This window comes from Glycine max, chromosome 7 (assembly GCF_000004515.6).
Source record: "Glycine max cultivar Williams 82 chromosome 7, Glycine_max_v4.0, whole genome shotgun sequence".
Taxonomy (NCBI): domain Eukaryota; kingdom Viridiplantae; phylum Streptophyta; class Magnoliopsida; order Fabales; family Fabaceae; genus Glycine; species Glycine max.
Genome location: NC_038243.2, coordinates 39647742 through 39671732, shown reverse-complemented (window position 1 = coordinate 39671732; position 23991 = coordinate 39647742). Strand labels below are relative to the sequence as shown.

Sequence of the window (23991 nt, the reverse complement as noted above, 5' to 3'; positions counted from 1 at the left end):
CTATATTTTCTCTTCAACCCAACAACCACTATTTTTATCTTATTTCTCTCAAATTTATCTTCTTTTCTATTCTTACCAATTCATTTTGATTCTCTCCTTTTCCTTCTTCATAACTAAACCTACTCTTAAAGATTTGATAATTACATGAGATTTTAATTTAATTTTTAAGTATTTTAATCTCAATGGTATATTACTTTATATATCGATCATCAATTTATGTGAAATTAATAAGAGCTTCAAAAGTGGTTGGCAAATGTTAAAGACAAACAAGGATAGGTCCTCCTTATTTAATTAAGCGTAAAATATGTTTTTAGTCTCTCAACTATTCAAAGTTTTTGTTTTTAGTCCCTTAACTAAATGTTGACTGGTCTCGGTCCCCAAACAATTTTTCCGCTTGGTTTATAGTCTCTGTCGTCAAGTTTTTCCGTTAAATGATAATGTAACAGTTGATTTGTGACAATTTCTAGCCACTAGTAATTGTTTGGTAAAATAATAACAAGTGATTGTCGTATTCGCATAGTAACATATACTTTGATCACTTAACTGGTGATATGGAACTAAAATAATTTTTTTTAATATATCAAAAATCCTATGTAACAAAAAAATTTATTATGAACCTAATGCAAAATTAAAAAATTTATTAAGAATCTAAAATATTTTTATGTCTTAAATTTTAATTACAGTTTAATGGTTATGTTTGACAATTTTATATTATCAACCAATAAAAAATTACTATTTGTATGATTTTTAAAGTAATTATTATAAAACTCAACAAATTTATCATACATGATAATTTATGATTAGATAATAGAATAAAAATATTTTTTTTAGACTATCAGTATATAACTTATTTATTTTTTAAATTAAACAACTTTTGTAGAAGCAGTTTGATATTTAGGCTTGACACAAAACTAACCGAAAGCCAAAAGTTAGCTTGTAGATGATAGTTGGACACCCAAAAATTAACATGTTAACTTATAAGTGTAGAATATAAAAAATAATAATAAAACCATAATTTATTTAAAAAAAAGATAATTAGGCAATTTGATAAATATATTAAGAAAAAAAAATATAAAAACTAAAAGTTAATGTTTAAAAAAAAATATTACTTCAACTAACCTATTAGAAAACGTTAGAAATTATTAAAAAATTAATAAAAAAAATTTATTTAACGAACAATCAAACAAATTTTTTAACTAATAAAAAACACTAAAAAAAACTAGTTAAAAATATCTTAGCGTACATAACTTTAATTTCTTCTGGTTTTTTGCAGAGGTCCATAAGCTTCCCATGCAAAGAAGACCAATCGGCCATGCACAAACCTTTCTAGTTTTTTTGTGATTGGCAAAATGTTTGAGACAAACGAGGATATATATAGATCCCCCTCAACTTTAAATTATTCTGTAGCTGGTTGAAGCTTACAAATCACAAAATACAAGGCATGTAGCCCTCCCTGTGTTTCCCAATATTTTGAACAAACCAACAATATATTGCATAACATGTGCACAAGGTTATTTAAAGCAAACATTATCCGTAAGATAACCAAGAGGGCATGCACATTTCATGCGCTCACACAACACAACTTTATTCAATGAACCACTTTGGAATCATTTTAACCTGCCTCAACGAGAAGGGCCTCGACGTTCTTAACGAGTTTAACCACCAAATCTTTGTATTTGGTAGGCTCTGAAGCAGTGTGATCCACCTTCTCGTACAAGAAAGTCCACTTCACAAGGCTGTGCTCATCACCTTCTGGTAAAACATTAAGGATAACTTTGTAGCTCTTTTAATACTTCAACATGTCACCCTCCAATATGGTGTAGGTTATCTTCTTGTTTTCATCATCAAACTCAACTCTCTCCTTTAAGGTCTCAACAGTGTCCCAACATATATAGTTCGAAATTTAACAACATCAATAATAATAAAAATAACAACAACATAGAAGATTGTTCTGAATTGTGTTTTAGTTTAACTTACCAACGGCAAATGTAAGCTCCTTGATATTGCCAGATTTCTCCGCCCACTCACCTTGATGAACTTCCACCTTATGGATATGATCAGGTGCAACATCATGAACACGATGCTGTTTCTTACCCTTCAAGGAGTCGTAAAAGTGATCAGCAGAGGCTTTCACCAACATGTCTGATTCAGCCATTATTCTGTTCAAACAAATAACTCACAAGACACCAATATATAGAGGCTAGCTCATATCGATTTTTCACCAATATATATCATATTTTTACTTTATATATCTAATTTTCTTTAAGAAAAAGAAAATATTTATTTAGGATATTAAATTGTTTTAAATTTAATGGTGTTTTTAGTTTTTGATTAAGAAAAATTCTATATTTTGGTTTTTTTTCCTCAACTTTTAAAATTAATAGTTTTTGTCCTTATACTTTTAAAAACATCCAAACATTAGTCCCTAAATTTCACATTTTTCTGCCTATTGATCAAAATTTGAGTATTTCAGAAGAAAAAAAATACAATAACCGAAATGAATGTTTTAAAAGTCAATGACAAAAATCATAATTGAAAAAAAAAATTAAGGACTAAAAGCACTGTTGATTCATACGTTTAATTAGTTCTTTTTATCATATACTTATCAATAAGTCTTACTTTTTGCGTTTATTTTTTGAGAAATATATAATCATTTTTTAGGAAAATTAAAAAATTATTTTTAAAATATACTAATCTAAACATTTATTGTTTTTTTTTTCTTGAACAACTTTATAGTAACTGTTTTTTGGGAGTGAAATGGTGTTGTATATACACAAAATGGTATAAAATAGTAATTCTTGCGTGAATATTAACAATAATTATTGTAAAATATTTAAAATAAGTTTGAAAAAATGTTACTATATTTATATTTACTTTTATTATATTTTAATTTTTCAAATAATTACTATATTCTTTTTCCAAATTTAGACATACAGTTTTATGAGCAACTAATTTGTACACCGTTTTTCAAAAAGAAAAACTAATTTGTAGACCCGAAAAGCACATTTTCCTAAATACTTCTATTAAAATGATTTTATAATGATAGCTTAACAAATTTATCCGTATAATTTATTATTATTTATTTATATCGTAAAACATGTTCGCATGATTATTGTATATTAATTATTAATATTTTGTAGTAAAATAAAACAAACTGTTTTAACAAAAAATCTAAAATACTTGTCTGCTAATTAACAATAATAAGTGCGAATTATAAAACTAATAATAAAAAAAAAGAGTGAGCACTGTGAAAAAAAATGCAGCGGAATTTATAAAGTGTGTATATAAAAAAAGTACAGTTAAATTATAGTGCAGTATTTCATTATAATAATTTATTTTGATTTTATATATATATACACACACGAACGCTTGCGGGACACACACATTCCATTACTCGTTAGGTACCCATTTATAAAACTACTCGTGAATTTTTTATATATACCCAATATTTATGAATATTTCCTAAACAATAATTATTTTAATCATTTATTAATTATTTTACCTTTTTTTAAAAATAATTTTTTTTTTATCTTAACTCTTCGATTCATCGGAGAAAAAGAAATCATCACTAATTCAAAATTTATTCAAAAGATCAATAAAATTTGATAAATAATTATTTTTGTAAAAGATCAAACTCGGATACTACTTAAATGAAAAATAATTTAAAAATAAAATAGTTTAAAGGTCCACAAACTATTCTACCAATTATCCTAGTATTTTTTTAGTTGTCCTAGCTAGTATATTGATGTGAAATAAAAAAATGGCCACAAAAGTAATCAAAAGCAACGTATACTTAAATGTGTATTAAATGGAGATTGGCAATTAAAAAAAATCAAAGAAATGTGAAAGTGATTGCATCTTCAATTTGGGTACTCACAAGTTGCTTATATAAATAATGATATTTAATTTATTCTTATATATTAATTATAAAATATTTTTTAATTATAAAATTTAATGTGATCCAAGTTAAGTAATATATACTTTAACACATTGAATATTGAAATAAATTTTTGCCTAAAAATTTTTAATTTATATAATATTATAGGACTCATAAATTTAAGATCGATAAGCAATTTATTTAAATAATATGTATTGAAGTTGCTCAAAAAGAAAACTGACACCGTAAACATATTGTATATTGTTGGCAATTATAACGAAATTGGCAAAGAAAAAAGGATGGTAGGTAGAAAATTAAAATAGCTACCTATTTGGCTATTCGATCGATTACAACCCGTAACAGATTCCCGTAAGTACGAATTTTTTTGTCATGTAAAGATTCAATTCACGCAGTTGGCTCGTATCATATCCATTTTTCTGGAAAATGGACATCTCCATTTTGATCCGGCCGTGGCTTAACACCAAGAGTATATCAATTAATTAACATAAAATTATTTTAGTTTATTAATCAATGATTTTCGGTTTGAGTTATAAATCTATAATAACATTAAACACTTGAAAATAAAATTTTATTATTCATATATAATAGTTCTACTTAGTTCAAATAACATTGCCTCAAGTGTATTATGCTTTAGAGTAGGAGATCCTAGCTAATTCGATGAAGGAATCCTACTTCAGAATAGTAATATTGTTGAAGTTGTAGTACAGTTCTGCATCCATCATAATCAGAAGAAGCCTAACAAAGCGCACGAAAGAGGTCCTTACTGTTGCCATTTTCACACTTTCAATACAAATATAATCTTATCCCCCTTGTCACCGTTTGTAGTAAACTTCTGCTTAATTTGCATATATAATAAGCTTTTTCACATCATCTCTATCTTGGAGACACCAACAAGCATGACCTCTCACTAATAGAATAATAGCGTTCAAAGTCGATTCTAAGAGACATTTTATGACGATTTTTAACTATGGTAAAAACACCGCCCTAAACCCCATACTTATCCTTCATCAATTTTTAATGGCTTTCCCACGTCCTCAAACTTCTCTTATATCTTAACAGCAAGTTTTATAAAACTGAGAAAATAAACACTGCATATTATTTTTAATACTCTCATTGTTACATTATTCATGTTCACTAAAACAAGAAAATATAATAGGGTATGTGTGCTTTGAATTAATTAAAAAATATGATAAAGATCATTATATTGTCAATTTGTCATGGTTGTCAGTCTTTTAGATATTGATTTTGACAGAAAAAACGATGTTTATATACACATTAATGTGAGCAAAACCCTTACAAAAGAGATGTTGATGTTGATAAAAAAAATGATAACATTTTTCTTAATTTATATTAATTAATAATAATGATCAATTATTATATATTTAACAAACATAAAAGTAAATGTGCTGTCAAGATTTATTAAAAAATTATTTAATTTAAAATTCATTTTAATAAATTAATTCTGAATAGTACATATAATTTAGATAAATTTTAGAATTCATTTCAATTATAAATTTGCATTAGAATATATTATTTTTGTTAGAAAATGAGAAAAATATTTTCTTAGCACCTAAATAAAAAGGGAAGGGTTGAATTTTATACTCATCAAATAATACAAAATTCTTTTATATATACATTTTAAATTAATAAAGTAATATTTTATACATAAACATTTCCATGCATGCCGCGTAAAAAATGAAAGCACGAGATGAATCAAGTAGATTAAAAAAGGAGAGAATGTAAAAATAAATAGAGTATTGTTAATAGAATAAACTATAAACTATAAAGTTAGGTAGGATTACTTGTAGATTTCAAAGCTCACCTTCAAATATTTAAAACTAGTTAGATATCCAAAAATTTGAATTTGAGGCCATTGATAAAACAGAAACAATCTCGTATTCATTGATTAATGCACTTAGAGGTTTGAGAATGAGTTATCTAAAAATATTAGTTGAGAAGTTAGTAAATTATTTTTTATTAGAATTCATAATATATGTGTAATAAAAATCATGGTAAATTAAGATGTTGTAAAAGGAAAATATAATTTTTTTAATTCATAAAAATTAAAGAAAAGTATTACTAGATTTATAATAAATTCATGCTCCCATTCAACAAACTGATCCGACTCTCTTAATAAAGAGAATAAATTTATAAGATACATCATTAATAACATTTTTTCATTAAAACTTTACACTTCTAATTTTTTAAGTGACATACCGGCCATCATTAAACATATGAATTAACTGGTATGAGATTATTTCAGAAACACAATTAACTCTTGTGGAGGATAATTATAGTCTAGAAAAAAAATCTTAACTGGCATCAAGTAGTATTTGTTTAACATTCTCAAAAACTAATTGATCACTAAAATAAATTAAACTAGACCCACACACAAAATGTGTCAGAAGCATCTGCAGAATTTGGCTCGCCCTAAACAGGTCCAAAAGAAAAAAAACTCGTCTATGAGCTGTTTATCCCATTGCCTAGTTAGTGTCCTGCTCAATAAGAATTGAAACCTCTGCAGGCATTACGAACCGGGCCCTAGCATGGGCTCCATATGCAGAACCCATTTTTGCTAAGGATGCAGTTGGCAAGCCATATAGACAAAACTTTGGCTCCATTTCCAATATGCCAGAGGCTACTCCATTAAATGACCTATTATATTGATGTTTCTCCATGTGTAGTGTAGCTATGGCAATTTCCAATTGGAGACTCAAAAATTTCCCACTGAGAAAATATTTTTTGTCACCAATAACCCTTGGCTGGCAGATGCCAAAAAGACAATTTGAGGTAATAAATTCATAACGGTATTGTCATGCTCACTTTAAAGAGTATTAGCAAATGCTTGTGTGTGGTACTTAATTTTATTCAAAGGAGCACCACTTGGGGTCTATGAATTGAATTTGTATATCAAACGAGTAGCTCCAATAGGGTATACATTTTTTGCAATTGAACAAAGACAGTTGGAGGAAAGACACAATGAACTGTAACATTAGCATATAAACTTATATAATAAACGAGTTAAATCCAAAATGTCACGGTCAAACATTGCATCTATTCCTTCTGACTTTAAAAACCATCTTTCACGGGATAGCTTTATACGGGGCGTTTTGCAAGGAGAAGTTTTTGCATATTAGACAATTATGATTCTTGAAAATTATGAATCCAGAAAATGAATAAAATTTATTTGGTTTATTAATGAAATTAATTTTAAGATAAATTTTTTAAGAATTAAAAAGTTATGTAATATTTTTATCACGTTAAATAATTTAATAAAAAGTAAAATGATATTTTTAGTGTAACAAAAACATTATTCGGAAAAGTAAGATTCTCAGCTTTCCTATAGGAAAGTTTTCCTAAGAAACTAATTATATCAAACATGAAAAATTAAATTTCTCAACCTATGATTTTCGAGAAAAAAAAAATTCTCCTTCTAAACATCCCCCTACAGTTTCCACTTTACATCATAATTTTTTAATTTAATTATTTTTTTAGCATGTCATTCAATTCTATTAAAGATTAATTTTTATCGAAAATTTAATCAATTATATTTAATAGAATATTTCTTACTAATTATATTTTTTTATCTATAAGATTCAAATTAAACACTTTTATTTAAAAATTCAAGCTCAATACCACAAAAACTAATTACCTATTGGTTTTAAATTGTTTCTTAGGGCATGGTTTACCTATGTTTCCTGATGTTGCCGCTTTACTTTGATATTCACATTATAAAACCCGTACTGTCTAATCACCACATGGTAAGTAGGTTCCTATTGCTGTGAGAGAAGTGCTAGTAATTAACTCCCCCAGTCCCATATATGCTGCAATTAATAGAACATTCCTGTGGACGAGAGATTCTAGTTAAATCTGTTGGAATTGGCTTAGAGGGCAAGCATTTCTTTGAAGGTAATCACATGTTCAACACAAGAAATCAATCATCAACTAAAAGCTATCATTGCGAAGTTGTATGAATGTGACCCTCATTGATTCACATTTATAGAGCCTTTATTTTAGGCAGTTGATATTATTTATAGAATTATCTTCCAGCTAACTTTATATCTTTGTGGGACCTTCATCTTGGTTATGGGTTATGGCTTCCACATCAAGTACCTAAATGCTCCCTAAGGACATGCAGAAGCCAGCCATCCTAATTGAGGAGGGGTGAGGGGGTAAGGGAGAGGGGGTTGGATATAGTAATTAGCTCAACAAGTAGCATCATCACATAAAGTAATGAGTTTTTGTGGTCATGCGCAAGAAAAATACTTTGTTGGAAGAAGTAAAATTTATTCTGGTAATTTTTACGTCTCTTGACTTCTATCTATGGAAAAATATTGTTTTCAGTAAAAAAAAACAACTGAGAGGACATCATTCAGTTGATTAAAAATTATGCGTGAGTGAGTTATTATAGATTATTCACTGATAAAAAAAACATAATGCAAAGAGTGGGTGTTGGAAGCAATAAACTAAGTTGCTGTTTTATGTAAGATGGACAAAGTGAGAGATAAGGTAGTTGCACTGCTATCACTACCTCTTTAAGTCTCACATTTATGTAGGTGCTGTATAATGGCTCCAAAGGTCCAACCAAACATTCATTTCATGGGGAAACTCCATTCCCCTTGTAAAGAGGAGTGAGAAGCGGGGATAAAGTATCTCATTCTTGAACAGAGAATTTAATTAAAAAATGATCCGAAAACTTGTATTAGGATTTGCGATAAATATCTAGTCCCGCCCCTCTTCTCTAGCCATTCTTTCGGTGGGGTTTTATGGAACTTTGTTGAAAAAACTCATTCCAAGGAAGTTTCCGTGGCTTCTATATATCTCACTCTCACCTTGAAACCATGAACCATATTTTGTCCATATGTGAGGCAGAAAAAAAAATACTGTAACAAATGTATATATGTTTAGAGAGCATGCATGGTCCTGTGTGGAGGACTCTGGAAAATGGTCCTGTGATTTCTCCAACACACAAGGATGTTTGTAGGCTCATTGATCAAATGAAGGAAGGCCAGTAATGTACTTCTGAACATATATATATAAATAAAAATAATTAATTTTATATTAATTAAAAAATTAGTTGACATTATTTAATTTTTTTAATCTCGAGTAAAAAATGAGGTTATTTTTAAAATATCTTTCATTAAAATTTGCAATCATGAATAAAAATAAGTCATTGACAATAATATTAAAATTAAATAAAAAATATTTTAAGAATGATAACATTAAAAATAATAAAATTGGTTAGATTTATTTATATATAAATTCAACATATAAGATCACTTTTTTGTTGTATATGAGTCAAGAAGGAATATTATCTTAGAATGAGTGTCTGATTTATGAAATGTATTAGAATGAGTGTCTGATTTATGAAATGTATTAACTCTAATTGTATGTACAATACTCTTTCAATCACTGGGTATGAATTAAAAACTTCAGTTAATTTATACATTACTTTATTTTTTAATGTATTAACTAAAAATATTATTTATTTTAAATATAACTATATTTTTCTTCCATTAAATATTTTTAGTCTATTTTTGTTAAAAAAATTTACAGCTCTATTTATGTTAATGTTAAACATAAGATATAAAGGAAATCTAATATTCCCTCGGATCTTTTTAATACGGCATAATTAATTAATTTACAAGAACTAAAAAAATAATTAATTTAGTTGTTAACATTAAATTTGTACTAACTTTATATGTTTATTTTTAAATTATAACAATAATGGTGCATATTTTCATCATTCTTTTTTAAAAAAAAATATTGGTTTCAATTTTTTTAATCTTTCTAATAAAGCATATGGTTATTGATTTAATTTTTTTTTTGAGGTTATGTTTTAATATATTTTGTCTACTAGTATTTATTTAACTTAGAAAGATATGACTCATAATTAAAAGCTTTTTATATAAAAAAAATAAATGTAAAAAATATTCTATATTAATTCTTAACTAAACCACTAGTAATTTAGTTTTTGTAATACCGAAATATAGTACTAGCACTCCATAGAATAGATATGAAAGGAAGATTGCACTATATGGATAGATGCAAAGAGAAGGCTTCATACAAAATTTTATGCCAATATAAATATTCATTTGATTTAGAGTTTTTGCAGTCCCCTAAACCTTGAGAAAGCGTGTTGGGACATTGAGACAGGCATCCTGTTTGAGAAAACTCGGTGCATTTAAGTCAAAAACCGATGGGAACTTCTAGGAATAATCAATCAGAGTTCTAGTTTAATTTCACCCAAAAATTAATGCCTAGACTGACTCACATCTTCTTTTACCCATAGTAGAACATGTTTTATTTTACATTAACCCCTTCACTGAGCGTGGATCATTAATAAATCATAGTCCACGTTATGCTCGGATCAAATTGGTCAGGATTCTTCAATAATTTTAAATGTTTGGATATTAAATATTGTATCTATAGTATAATCAATAAAACATTTAATTCTTATTTAATAATTAAAAGAAACACTCTGCAAGAAGTATTTAATAAGGTGATTATATTGGAGAGTTTAAATTTAAGGATCTTATAGTAACAAGTGTCCTTAAGTTCCATAAAAGATTAAAAGATTGTGAACAAAGTAATTTTTTATCTTTCAATAAAAATATTTTTATTTTAAATTTTTTAATTAATACTTTTAGTATATATTGGTTAACATTTTTTAAAATTTATTCATATTGTTATAACAGCTGATTAATAGGATTGTTATGCGATGGACAATAATTATGATGATAGCCGTATTGTTTTTCCTTTGGGGGTAAGGAAAGCGAACGATATGCCAAATAATAATTGGACAATGAGCGTAGTAAATGTAGTGTCAGTGATCTGACCGATTTTCTAATCATGGTTTTACACGTATAGTTTTGCCTATATAAATAAGAACATATTGTAAATGATTGTTCCTCTTAAACAAGATTAACGTTGAAGATTGCAACCTAAAATAATACTAGTAACATTGAAGATGGAAAAACATGTTGATCTTTCTCGGATATAAGATCTTCAAATCTTCCCTACAGTATATTTTAGAACGACCTTAAAGACCATGATTAAATTAAAAGGTTTAAAACCTAAAAATATTTTTATAAAAATATAACTAAATGTTTTACCTTTTTTTGTATAACCTATGTTTTAATAAAAGAAAATATTTATTTATTATTGAACAACTACTATTTGATGAGAAACTAATAATGATTAGTAAAATCCATCTTAGAATTGTAGCTAACCTTAATTCGTTACTTTGAATGTATGAAAATCCGCACAAAATTGAGTCACAGACACTGAATCAATGGCGTAGCAGCAGCGTTGAGCAGAAGCTGCAACTCTGAAAATTAGCGTACTTTGTACTTATTATAGCTAGCTGTGCTATATGTGCATCACAATATTGGTTAGAGATTCAGTCGTTCAGAGTAGTTAATATCGTGTGGCCATGATAAAATAACCCACAAGAAAAAGAAGAGTAGATCTTGCCAATTAATTCTCACACACTGTGGTTTTCAGTTTTGCACAGATAGATACACAGAAAAGAAAGGAAGGAAAATTCATTACTGCAAAAGAAAGAAACTAGAGCATTAACACTAGCCTCTTCATTTTTCTCCAAGTAATTGAAAAGGCTAAAGCTATGCTCTCATTCTTTTTCCAAATACAAAATGTAAGATAAAAGGCTAAAAACAAAAAACAAAAAAAGAGGATATAACAACATAGGGATATTGGATGGATTACATTGATATGCACTAGAACTTAATAACTAGCATGCATTAAACACTACTAGCTAGCATACAAAAATAAATTAACCTCCTACCATGGATGGAATTTGCCACACTACTACTTGTTGTGAAGAGGGTTTGGACCTGTGTGAATTATTCTCTTCTCATCCCCATAAAGATTAGTAGTGTGGTGTGGATCACGATCATCACCATTTTTTGAGCTCACAACAAGCTTGGTTTTTTTAGTGGTGGTGGTGGTGGTTCTTCTTGAGGGTGTGTGAAACAAGGCCCTGCTGAAACTACGTCGTTTTGGAGGAATTGAATGGCTGGTTCTGGTTCTGGTTCTGCGTTCGTTGTTGATGGAGAAAAACAAGCTTATTAGAGAAAAAACTAGGATGACCCACAAGAAGAAAATTGCAACTCTGGCCCAAGAAAGCCTTCTTTCTCTTGTCCTTTCTCTTTCTCTGAAACCTATCATTGCAGTTGCTGTAGATGTGTCACTCACACAAAGAAGCTTTCAGAACACCCACAACAAGGGCACCATGAAAGTGCACAAAAAAAAAAAAAAAAAAGATGTCTCCTTGACCCGAAGCACAGTGTGTGGAAACAACACAAAGTAAGTAGTAGTGACTGTGGTTTTTGGATGATTGGGAGAGGGGAAAACTGTGAAGAGAGGTATTAGCTAGAAAGAAAGAGAGTCAAACAAAATAAAATGTATAGTACAAAAAAATAAAAATAAAACACAAAAAAGTTTGGGTTATTTCCTTCTCTTATGGGTCTAGTCACATGATCTTGACCCTTGATTCCTGGAAGCTTCTTATAATTCTTAAATTTCACTTTCTAGAGTCCTTTTTCGTTGGACTTTGCACCTACCGCTACAAACGGATGTCATGTTGGACTTTATTTTTAAATTAAACCGGTGCAGATTGTTTTTAAAATACAAGGTTTAACCGTGACTATATTCCACATTTGATGAAATATTTTTTTTAAGGTTAATCATGTAATTTAGTTCACATATATATATATATATATATATATATATATATATATATATATATATATATATATATATATATATATAATTACATACCTTATACGTGTATCCAATTAATTGAATATTTAAGAATATTTTTTATATTACTTTTAAAATATTTAAGTATTTGTATTCAAGGCCTAACTGAATACATCAATATTCATCATCTTATAAATAAAAGATTATCCTTTTAAAGTATTCAAGTATTAGACTTAGTTAAATATATGAGTACTCTCGTTACCTTGTTAAGAGAGGTGACCCTATTATAATACTCACATTTTTAATTTAACCAAATACACAAGTACTCTCATCACCTCGCCAACAAAGGTGATCTTCTAGAATACTAAGGTTTTTGGCCTATCCAAATACACAAGTTCTCTCATCACCTCACAATGCAGGTGACCCTTACAGAATACTTAGGTATTTGGTCTAGCTAAATACACGAGTACTATTATCACCCCATCTACACGGGTGACCATTCTAGAAGTACTTAGGCATTCAACATACATGAGTACTCTCATCATCTCATCAACAAAGGTGACCCTTTTAGAGTATTCAGGTATTCGACCTAACCCGAATACAGGAGTACTCTCATTATGTTGTCAACAAAGGTGATCTTTCTAGAATACTCGGCCTAGTTGAGTACTACCTGAGTTTTCACCACCCACCTAACACAATACCAAGATTATCTTAATGACAACATTAGAGGTTGTCTTCACTCCTAATGATGATTAGGAACACATTGTCTGATGAGGTAACAAAATACAAGGGCTCATGGATCCAAGATTCACTAAGGTATGTATAAATAGCTATGAGAATTTTGAGATATCACATGGTTCATACTCATTCAATGCTCTCATTTATTGTTCTTGATCGAGACCTTGAACGTTGGAGTGCCTTTCGCAAGTATCTCATCCCTCGGACTGTCGAGTAGTAGTTCGCAAAGAAGGAAGACCCCCAAAAGTAGAATAGATGAGGAGAAAAGTTACATATCTATCCCATGCCGATACATTACAAATTCTCAATTTCATCTTTATAAGTATATATATATATATATATATATATATATATATATATATATATATTGAATTGGTCCTATTACATTTTCTTAAGGGAATGACATTTCTCAACAAATCTTTTTCACACGCACAAACTTATGATCGGACTTCTAATCACATGTTCAAGAAACAAAATTATTTATCATGTCACACCATATTATTTAGTCCTGATTCATATAAACATTAAGGGTTTGGTCTCTATTACCATTATTCCCCATATGTATTTGTAATTTGATCCTTGTATGTATAGCATATTCTTAATTCAGTTTCTAAATGAAATCTAAATTAAGAATATGTTACATCTTTAGAGACCAAATTAAAAATATAAAAAAAAATATACCTAATTAACATTTTTGTGAATAAGAGCCAATTTAATTGTAAGCTTTTTAAGTATAAGAACTAAATTGAGAATTCACCGCACATACGTGACTATATTATATGTTTGAACTCTTTTTTCTATGAACTCTTTTAAATTTAAGAAGAAGAAAAATGTCTACTTTAAAATATATAAAAATATATTACATTTCTATAAACTTGATGTTTGTATATATATTATGGCTTAATCATATTTCTTTCTTCGAGGTTTAGATTAACTTAGAAAACTTGATCATAGAAGAACTGTTTTAGAATAAGTTTCAAGCATGTCAATAAACATATATTTAAATATGTTAAACGGCTTTTAAATAAGTTGGTAAGTCAATAATTTAACCAGATTGAGACATTTTAAACAAGTTAAAAATAAAAATGAAAATAATAACATTTTTCTTTTAATCCGGCCAACTTTTTAAGATTAAAAACACCTTTTAATAACATGAAACATAACTTCTTTTTAACTGAATAGATTATTAAAATTTCTTAACCAAATTAGATTACTAAATAGACTAAACTTAACGTGGGTCAGGTGTAAGTTTGAGTCACTTGCCTATTTCCACACCTGTTTATCTCTTTTACTCTATTCATACACCATTTCCATAACTGACTGGCCGGCTGGTTTGGCTTTTTATTTGCATTTTGGCATCTGATTTTTTTGTTACATGCTTTATGTATTTTTTTTTTCTTACCTGTTTGTGTTTACTTGGTAAGGGTATATAGTAAAATTTTGCTTGATGGACAACCCTTCTTAGAGATATTTTTTGGGGTCCAGGAATCAATTTAGCAACTACAGCAGAATCAAAATTGCTTGAGATTTATGCAATATTTGGTAGGATGGAATAAAATGAAATAAAAGTGAATTAAAATAGAAATTTTAAATTAAAGTAGAATGTAAAAGTATAAATCTTACATTATTATTTTATTGTTTATTTTACTCTTTTGAATTCTCTTCACTTTCACTGCAAACAAATCGAGACTTAGAATTTAGGATTTAGGATGATTAATAATTCTCAGTGAATATCTGATAACAATCTCAACATGTTATTCAGCCTTTGATTATAGGTGTATTCCGATGCTTAGTATGCCACAACTCTTCATAAGCATCTCTTGGACATAGAGTAAATAATCTTCAAATTAGTTCTCAAGATTGCACTTACAAGAAATTTTAGTTCTTAAAATTCTAAAAACTTCTCTTTTAATTTATAAAATGACATTCGTTTTAATTTTTAATGTAAAATAATAGTGGAAAATAACAAAAATCAAAATTTGTTAAAATAAATAAATTTTCAAAAATAAAAATACCTAACTTGTACAATCTCGAAATTTAACATAAAGATTTCTCAAAAGTGTGGGGACTGCCCAGTATTAATAACCGTTGTCTCCGGAATATTTTCAAATTTAGAGAGCATCGGAAAACAAACTCGGCGTCGTGTACTATTTTTCTCTCTCTAAGAGATCTAGTGTGCGGAGTTATTAACGATATTGTATAAACTATAATATGCTTAGCTTCCACATGCATTAAATTCACATTTCATAATTTCTATGAATAATTTTTTATTATTTAAATTTTTAATATATTTTATTAGGTTTGAATTTTAATATATATATATATATATATATATATATATATATGAGTAAATATATTAATAAATATTTAAATATATTTTATATAAACACTTGTGATTGAATTTAAATTTTTTTAAATTATAATATGTAATATCCAGTAAATATATAAAATAAATTAAGATTAATTTAAAATATTTTATTGTATAATCAATTCAAATTATGCATGTATATGTTTCATAATAGTAAAATATATATTGTTAATTGATTTAAATTTACCTTTACAAATTAAAAAAAATCATAAACGATTCTTTATTAGTTATGTATATGTAAAATTTACTTTTAACAATAATTACTATATTTTAAAATATACCTATAATAGGATTTTTTTTTTTTTTTACATTTTTACTTTGATCAACAAAAGAATATATCATATCAATTTACACAATTCTTATACATGTTATATAAAATTAAAAAAAATATATACAATCTAAATATTTTAATTTATATAGTTGTTATGTACTACAGTTTATTTAATTGATTCTATCGGGAATAGAACAAAGTAAATATGAAATCTGTATTAATTGAATTGTTTGGAGGAATAATACGAGAGTGTCACATAACATCACCACATATTATATATATATATATATGGGTGTTGCGTGCGTGTATGTGTAAGAAAGATTAAATTGATAAAGATTTTATCAATTATTAATATCTCTTTACGAACGACTCAATACATTTTTTTCCAATTACATTTTATCTATTTACAAGGCTTGAACTGACTTTATCTAAAGGAATTAAGTTTAGTATTACTTATATCAGTGACTTATTAATATCAATGACAATATATATTTATTAATTATATAATTTATCAAATCACAAATTAGCATTTACCTTTAACATAATATGTATTTATAATTAATCTAATAATTTAGCAGTATATTCAAGTTCAACAATATATATAATATTCATAAGTTTGTAAATGTATTTCAAAATATATAAATTTAAATATATTTTAATATCATATATGTTAATTAAATGTTTTCGGTTTTGAGGAAAATGGCATTATATTTATTTATTGAACATTTATTCTTTCATTTTTTTTTACATGGATCTTATACATTCAGTTGAGGGACATCTTAAGTTATTCTTTTCTTCATTAAATACACTCTTTTTTTTTTACACAATCATTAAATACACTCTAAGTGATTATTATATATTAGGGAAAGTTAAATTCATTAATTCTTTTTACAAGATACATCGGTGGGTGGAGCCTAATTACTTGATCTTTAAGTTTATGGTAAAAAAAAAAAAGAACTTGTGAAAGAATACTAATAAAGTAACAAGAACCCATCAAAAAAATAATTGTATGATGTAATAAAATTCCTTTTTTTTAAGCAGTGTAATAAAATTTCTTAATTATTCTAAAATTGATCAGTTAATAATGTGGGAATAAAGATAGAGCCTTCAACATATCATTCTACTTCAATTATATAAATACCAAGAATGAAAACTTAAATGTTGATAACTAAGTAACTATGGAGAAATAGCATTTGGAGTTATAATGTTAATTTAATGGTTGAAAGGAAAAGAAGGGATGAAGATGTTGTGGGTTCAAATTCTTCCTACTAACATAAATTAACAAATTAACAACTAACATTAGTTTTGAAAAAAAGTGGAGAAATAGCATCTATGTTTTGAACATTTATTTCATTCCATCTTTTAATTATTTGTCAATATTATACATTTAGTTGAGAGACAACTTATGTTATCTTTTTCTTCTTGCAAGTTCTTATTAAGTAAATTTTGATAAACGCTCAATACTTGAGTAGGCTTTTAATATATGATTTCAATGATTACAAACCACACTTTGGGGAAGACCAACATGAAAAGGAAAGACAAATGTGAAAGGCAATTGGAGGTAGTTTTCCAAGGCTAAATGTTTATGTAGTCATGATTTTCCAAAAAATAGAAGTATGTAATGAAAAATAACAGTTATTTTTCTGCATGTGGAATACATAATCAAAGATCATAACATAAGAAAATGCTCAAGGACAATTTTTCAAGATAACAACCCATGATTGGAGCATGCACTCATAACTGGAAAACATGGGTAGTTATTAGAAAATGACTAATGTACTTGTAAATAATTGATGCTTGTACTATTTAGAAGAAAAAAATATTATAAATAGCATTGTTAAATCAAAAGACATTTATGTGTTAAGACGAATCAGGACCCTTGATTATTTTAATTAGATTTAAACAAATACAAAGGGTAAAAGTTGTGTCTTATGCGTTATCAGAACATGTTTTATAAAGTCTGCATCTGATGTTTTAGACAATAGCAAAATAGAATCATGATCTGATATGCCATTAAAAAGGTTTTTAAGACTCCATTTAATACTCTATGTATGAGATCTATTTTGCAGAGACACTCTTTTAGGATCTATCGAATCTTATGAAGAATAAATGAAGCCAAGCTTTGAAATTCCTCAATCACCATCAAAAGAATAGTTATGCTACATAGACCTACTCTAACGCAAAAGGAAGTGGTTTCTTGTTGTAGTGTTCAACACACCAATGTCGAAGAGTGGTTTCTCAACATGAAGAATTATGTGCATTTAATGCCCCTCAACAGCCACATTCTTCAAACGCAAGCTTAAGAGAAAAAATATGTTCATTTAGAGACAACAAATACTTGATTGAAATAGGCCTATAAATATCAAAAGCTTTGAAGACATGCAATACGAATTGAAACACTCATTATTCAAACTCTTGTAAAAATCTCTTTGTGTAAATTCTTGTAATGTTTAGAAAAAATTTCTAAACACTTTGATTATCTTGAGAGAAAAGACTAAGTGCTAAAAGTATATATTTGTTTGTAAGACAATTGAGTGTTAGTCATTATGCAAACAAATCTTCTTATTTGTATTAGAGCTAGCAATGGCTTGGTAGGATAAAGAATATTGGTTGCAACAATCTTGGTGTAGAGCTTGAGTTAAGAAGCCATAAGTGGTAATGATAAATACTTATAACTTGTTAAAGTTAGTATTTGGTGGGTTGCCAAGAACTGGGCGTATTCTCAGTGGTTGAGACAAACCAGTATAAATTTATTGTGTCTTATAATGTTTTGTTCTTTAAACTAACTTAGGGTTTGAATTTGATCTTTGCTTTTGAAAAACTCCATTTGTTTTATGTAATATGAAACTATCGTTTGGTTTGATTTGTGAAAATCTAGTATTTGTTTCTTTAGTCTTTCTTCATCAGACTATAATCTTGTTGTTTTCGAAAAAAAAATTAAGTATAGTAAAAATCACAATTCAATCCCCCTTCTTGTGATATTTGCCTTTATATTTTGGTATCAGAGCTTAGCCTCTAAGGGTTTAGCATGTAATAGTGTTTAGAGGAAAAGATCCTAATGGCAGATAACAATAACAGTCAGCTCATTGTTAAGGGATCCCTCACGAGGCCACCAAGCTTCACAGGAGAGGATTATCCTTGCTAGAAAGATAGAATGAAGATGTACATTAAGTCCAACCACTACAAGCTCTCACAAGTGGAGATATACCCATTCCCAAACCTGAGGCTCAATGGACAGACACAGGCCTTGCCATAATGGAGTTAAACACTATGAAAGCTTCTCCATGAAAGAAGAAGAATTTGTGGACAACATGTTTGGAAGACTTCAAGTGATTTTGAATAGTCTTGAAGCTTTAGGATACACCTTCACCAAAGCTCAGATAAATAGATTCTATACAACTTTCCCAAGGTGTGGGAACCAAAAACAATAGCCATCCATAATATCATATATTTTAAAAATCAATTTGCATAAATATAAAACAAACATATTTGATAATCAAAATTTTACATAACGTATCATCATTCTCTTTATCAAGTTGGATCGGGTATTTGTGCAAAGCAAATGTCTACAAGGTAGAAGAAGAATTTTTGATAACTTCTCTATTGTTTATTCTAATCACTTCTTAGAAGAAAAAATAAGAAAAAAAAATGAAATAAGCTTATTTATAAGTTAAAATTAACTTACACATAGATTAATTTGTGAAACATATTTTATATCAGTTTCTTTGAAAGATGATTTTTAATTTACATATAAGTTAATTTTAGCTTATAGAAAAAAAAATTATTCTCTTATGGAGAAATTTATCTAAACTGACTTAATATTTATGCATGATTATGCAATAACTATTTTTGCGTTTTATTTATTTTCTTCTTAGGAGTTACTTCTAGTTATATTCTTTCTTTTAATAAATATATTAATAACATTTACGGTTGTCGAGTTGTCAAATATTTATCTAGTTCCCATTATAAATTTATAATGATTAATGAAATTTCAATTTAGTTTTTATGTATTCTTAAATATTCATTACTATGAAAACATCAATATATCAAAATCTCTCCAGACAGAACCTAAATAAAAATTTTGTGTGGTGAAAATTTATTTTCATACACCAACAATATATGTCTCTTACTAGTTATCTTATTATCTTATTTGCTAGAAGTACTCATTTCTTGTAATATAAGAAAAATTTTCCCCATATCAAGAACAAGATAACTTTGATATATGTCCTTCTCATATAACTTAGTTAAATATATTAAGTTAAATCATCATTAAATTAATCTTTATCAATCAATTTTTTTTTCAAAATAAAAATTCTCAATGGTATATATTTTTTTTACACTTTAATTTACAACTTTTCACTGCATAATGGCACTTCATTAATTAAATTAACTTACAGTTTACTTCCACTATTTTATTTATATTTACAAGAACCTTTCAATCTACAAATTGTTGTTAGCAATGATATATAAACACCAACACCCGCGAATGTACGTGTGATCGGCTTTATCAGTGATCCTTCTTGAGTTTGAATCACGAGTTTACGTTAAATATTGAGAAGAAGAATTTTGTAGCATGATGGCACTCAACTAGAATAACCTCCTTAAATAATACATGTGATTTATTAAAAAAAAAAAACTATAGCCTCTTTTAAAAACAAATTCTATAGCCTCTGTCACAAAAAATATCTATAGCCTATAGTCTTTTTTTTTAGTGCACATAGCCTATAATTATAGACCAGATGACTATTCCGTTCGACTTTTTTTCTCTCTCTTTTGGATTAAAATTGCCTCACAATCGCAGATAACAGTTAACACCTCTTCTTTTAATTTTTCAATGGGTAATTTCTAATTTATACACATTGTTTGCTAAGTACACCTTGCCCTTCTCTTTATATTTCATTGCCAATTATATCCTTTTATTGTTATTTTTACACTCCCACGTTTATTATTCTTTCAAACCCTATTTTACATCCAATCTTTATTATTATTACTATTTAAACCATAATTTTGAACCCACATCTTGATCCCTATTCATTACTCCATTCGGACTGAAATATAAGCCAAAAAGAAAATTAATTCATGTTCATTAAGAAAATTAGTTAACATTATTTAATGATGATAATCTCAATAAAAAAAATAATTCATTTCTTAAAATACCCTTTACATTTAATTGCGTAAAACAAAAAATTTATTGGAAATAAAACTCTAATTAAATGAAGAACATTTTGAAGATTGTATCATAATGAACATCTCTCTAGGAAGAGCCTTCAAAAAAATTGTGTATAAATATGGCTTGAATGTGTTTTTAGTCCCTTAAATTTGGGAATTTTTGTTTTGGCTCCCTAATTAAAAATTTACTGCTTTTAGTCCCTTAAATTTGGGAATTTTTGTTTTGGCTCCCTAATTAAAAATTTACTGCTTTAGTCCCTTAAATTCATAAAATACTGTTTTTAATCCTCCAAAGAGAATTTAAGGGACTAAAAAACATATTTATTGCTCTTTTTAGTCTTCTAAAGTGAAGTTAAGGGACTAAACATAACATTTTGTAAATTTGAATGACTAAAATGAACAATTTATTAATTGAGGAATAAAAATATCAAAAACTCTAAATTTAAGAGACTAAAAGCATATTTAAATTTAATTAAAAGTAACATTATGTGTCTCCTAACAATTATCTTTTTCGAGAGTCGAATACTGAAGTTTTATTCATCATTTGTTAAAAGTACTAATTTATTCTAATATAAAAAATTTGAGTCCTATTTTAAGAGCAATATAACTTTGATACCTCCTTCATTACTTCTCATGAACTACACTTAAATATATCTAGTTAACATTAGGCATCACAGATATTTACTTTTCCATTTTATCTACATTAGAGAAAAGGAGGCATATCTGTGTCTCTATATTTTTTTAAAAATTAAGAAAAGATAATAGAAGTTAAAAAAAATGAGTGATTTGTGTAAGTAATTATAAAGATAAAATAGTAAGACCAAAATAGTGATTTATAAAAATAGGGATCCTATCTTATTTCAACATGATTATTTCTGGTTAATAATACTTGTGGTCTGAAAAAAAGAGTAAAATTAAACATAAAAAAAATGCATACACCAAAATCTCGTACGCCTATAGATTTATAAGAGCTCGTGCAATCCACGAATTCTGGCTAAGTTGCTAGCAAGGATTTAAATTAATTTATAGACCAATTTTCTTTTAGTCCATTGTACGCGCCAATCTCTATTCACCTGCTTTTGATTATTTTGGGCTTAAGTCAACCGTAACTAGGTCAGGCCCAATTTCCCAACATTCCCAAACCAGATTCAATAAAACAGCAAAACCCTACTTCATCCCCAGTCTCAGATTCTTCTGAGAAGTTAGAAAGAAAGGAGAGAACCTCATCTCAGAGGAAGAACAACCAGAGCACAAAATGGGTCCCGTGGAAGTTCTCATTTGAACCTTTTCATACATTAGATATTAAATATCTAATATAGTTTGTTTTAATTAATAACTAAGAAGGTTATATATGATAAATTAAATTCTTTTAATTATGCATATGCTGAGAATGCTATTTTTTTTAATAACATTATAACTATATTTAATATAATCTAATTTACTTTTTTATATCCCTCCCCCCGCCCCCCATTTAGGGTTATGTGTTGTAAAATTTATTTTTATATGATATATATGTTAAATTGAAACAAAAATGTTACGTTGAAAAAGTATTAAAAAAAACATTAGGGGTATTTCAGTCTGTTTGGGTGTTTTGGAGGAGCAGGAGGCAAATAGGGAGGTGAGGAAGTAATTCCCAAGTTAACATTATTTGGGGCAACCGAAACTAGGTCAGATCCAAAGCCTCAAGCCCAAACCCATCCAATAAAAGAGCAAAACCCTAGTTTAGAACATTCTGCGCAGGTAGAGAGAGCGAGAGAACAAGAACATAAGGGAACCACAGCGGCGGTAACAGAAGAACAAGCAGAGAATGGGTCGAGTGAGAACGAAGACGGTGAAGAAATCCTCTCGGCAGGTGATAGAGCGTCACTACTCGCGCATGACCCTGGACTTCCACACGAACAAGAAGCTTCTGGAGGAAGTGGCGATAATCCCGTCGAAGAGGCTAAGGAACAAGATCGCGGGGTTCTCGACGCACCTGATGAAGCGCATCCAGAAGGGCCCTGTGCGCGGCATCTCCCTCAAGCTCCAGGAGGAGGAGCGCGAGCGCCGCATGGACTTCGTCCCCGACGTCTCCGCCATCAACACCGACCACATCGAGGTCGACAAGGAAACCCTCGACATGCTCCACTCCCTCGGTATCAACGACATCCCCGGCATCACCCAGGTTGATCCTGTCCCTGTTCAGCAGAACTTCCCCTTCACCAGGAGGTACTGATGATGATGGAGGCTCTTCTGCTTTGAGAAATAAGACTTTGTTTTATGCTTCTCGTTTCGTGTTTTCGTGGTTTTTATTTTATTTTATTTTATTTCTCAAGCCTTTTAATTTTTGTTGTTGTTGCTACTGCTGCTGCTTTAGATTAGACCGAGTGGAATTATTATTAGGGTTTTTGGATTATAAGAAATGATATACCGTTGGAGTCTTTGATATATTCTTTTTGTTGCCAATGTTTTTTTTTTTGGTTTCGCGTTTAGCTGCGCTCCTCGCTTGTGATTAATTTGAATTTCAGAGATGGAATTCTTAACCTAGAAACTAGAATGCGTATTCTCGGATTTGGGGGAAAATCGTAAACCCTATTTTAGGCTTGAAATTGAAAGTGTCGTCTCATTATAATGCCTTAATATAGATATAAGACTTTGTTTTGTGCTCTCGTTTCGTGTATTCGTGGTTTCTTATTTCGTGTTTTTTTACATGTTGCTGTTGCTTTAAATTAGATCGTGTATGTTTTCAGGTGAAATTAGAGTTTTGGATTATGTGAATTTCTAAATGATATACCGTGGAGTCTTTGAATATGAATTGCTACCTAGAAACTGAAATGGGTATTA

General features: G+C 28.4%; 1 protein-coding gene and 1 pseudogene across 1 annotated transcript; one reads left to right on the top strand and one right to left on the bottom strand.

The window, feature by feature from the left end:
- Positions 1 to 1146: 1146 nt before the first annotated feature.
- Positions 1147 to 2155, bottom strand: LOC100780499 (MLP-like protein 43; annotated as a pseudogene).
- A 20729-nt stretch (positions 2156 to 22884) lies between these two features.
- Positions 22885 to 23595, top strand: LOC100500063 (40S ribosomal protein S17-4). The gene has a single exon (XM_003529371.5). The coding sequence runs from the start codon at positions 22976 to 22978 to the stop codon at positions 23381 to 23383; it is 408 nt and encodes a 135-aa protein (XP_003529419.1). The 5' UTR covers positions 22885 to 22975; the 3' UTR covers positions 23384 to 23595.
- The last annotated feature ends 396 nt before the right edge of the window (positions 23596 to 23991 follow it).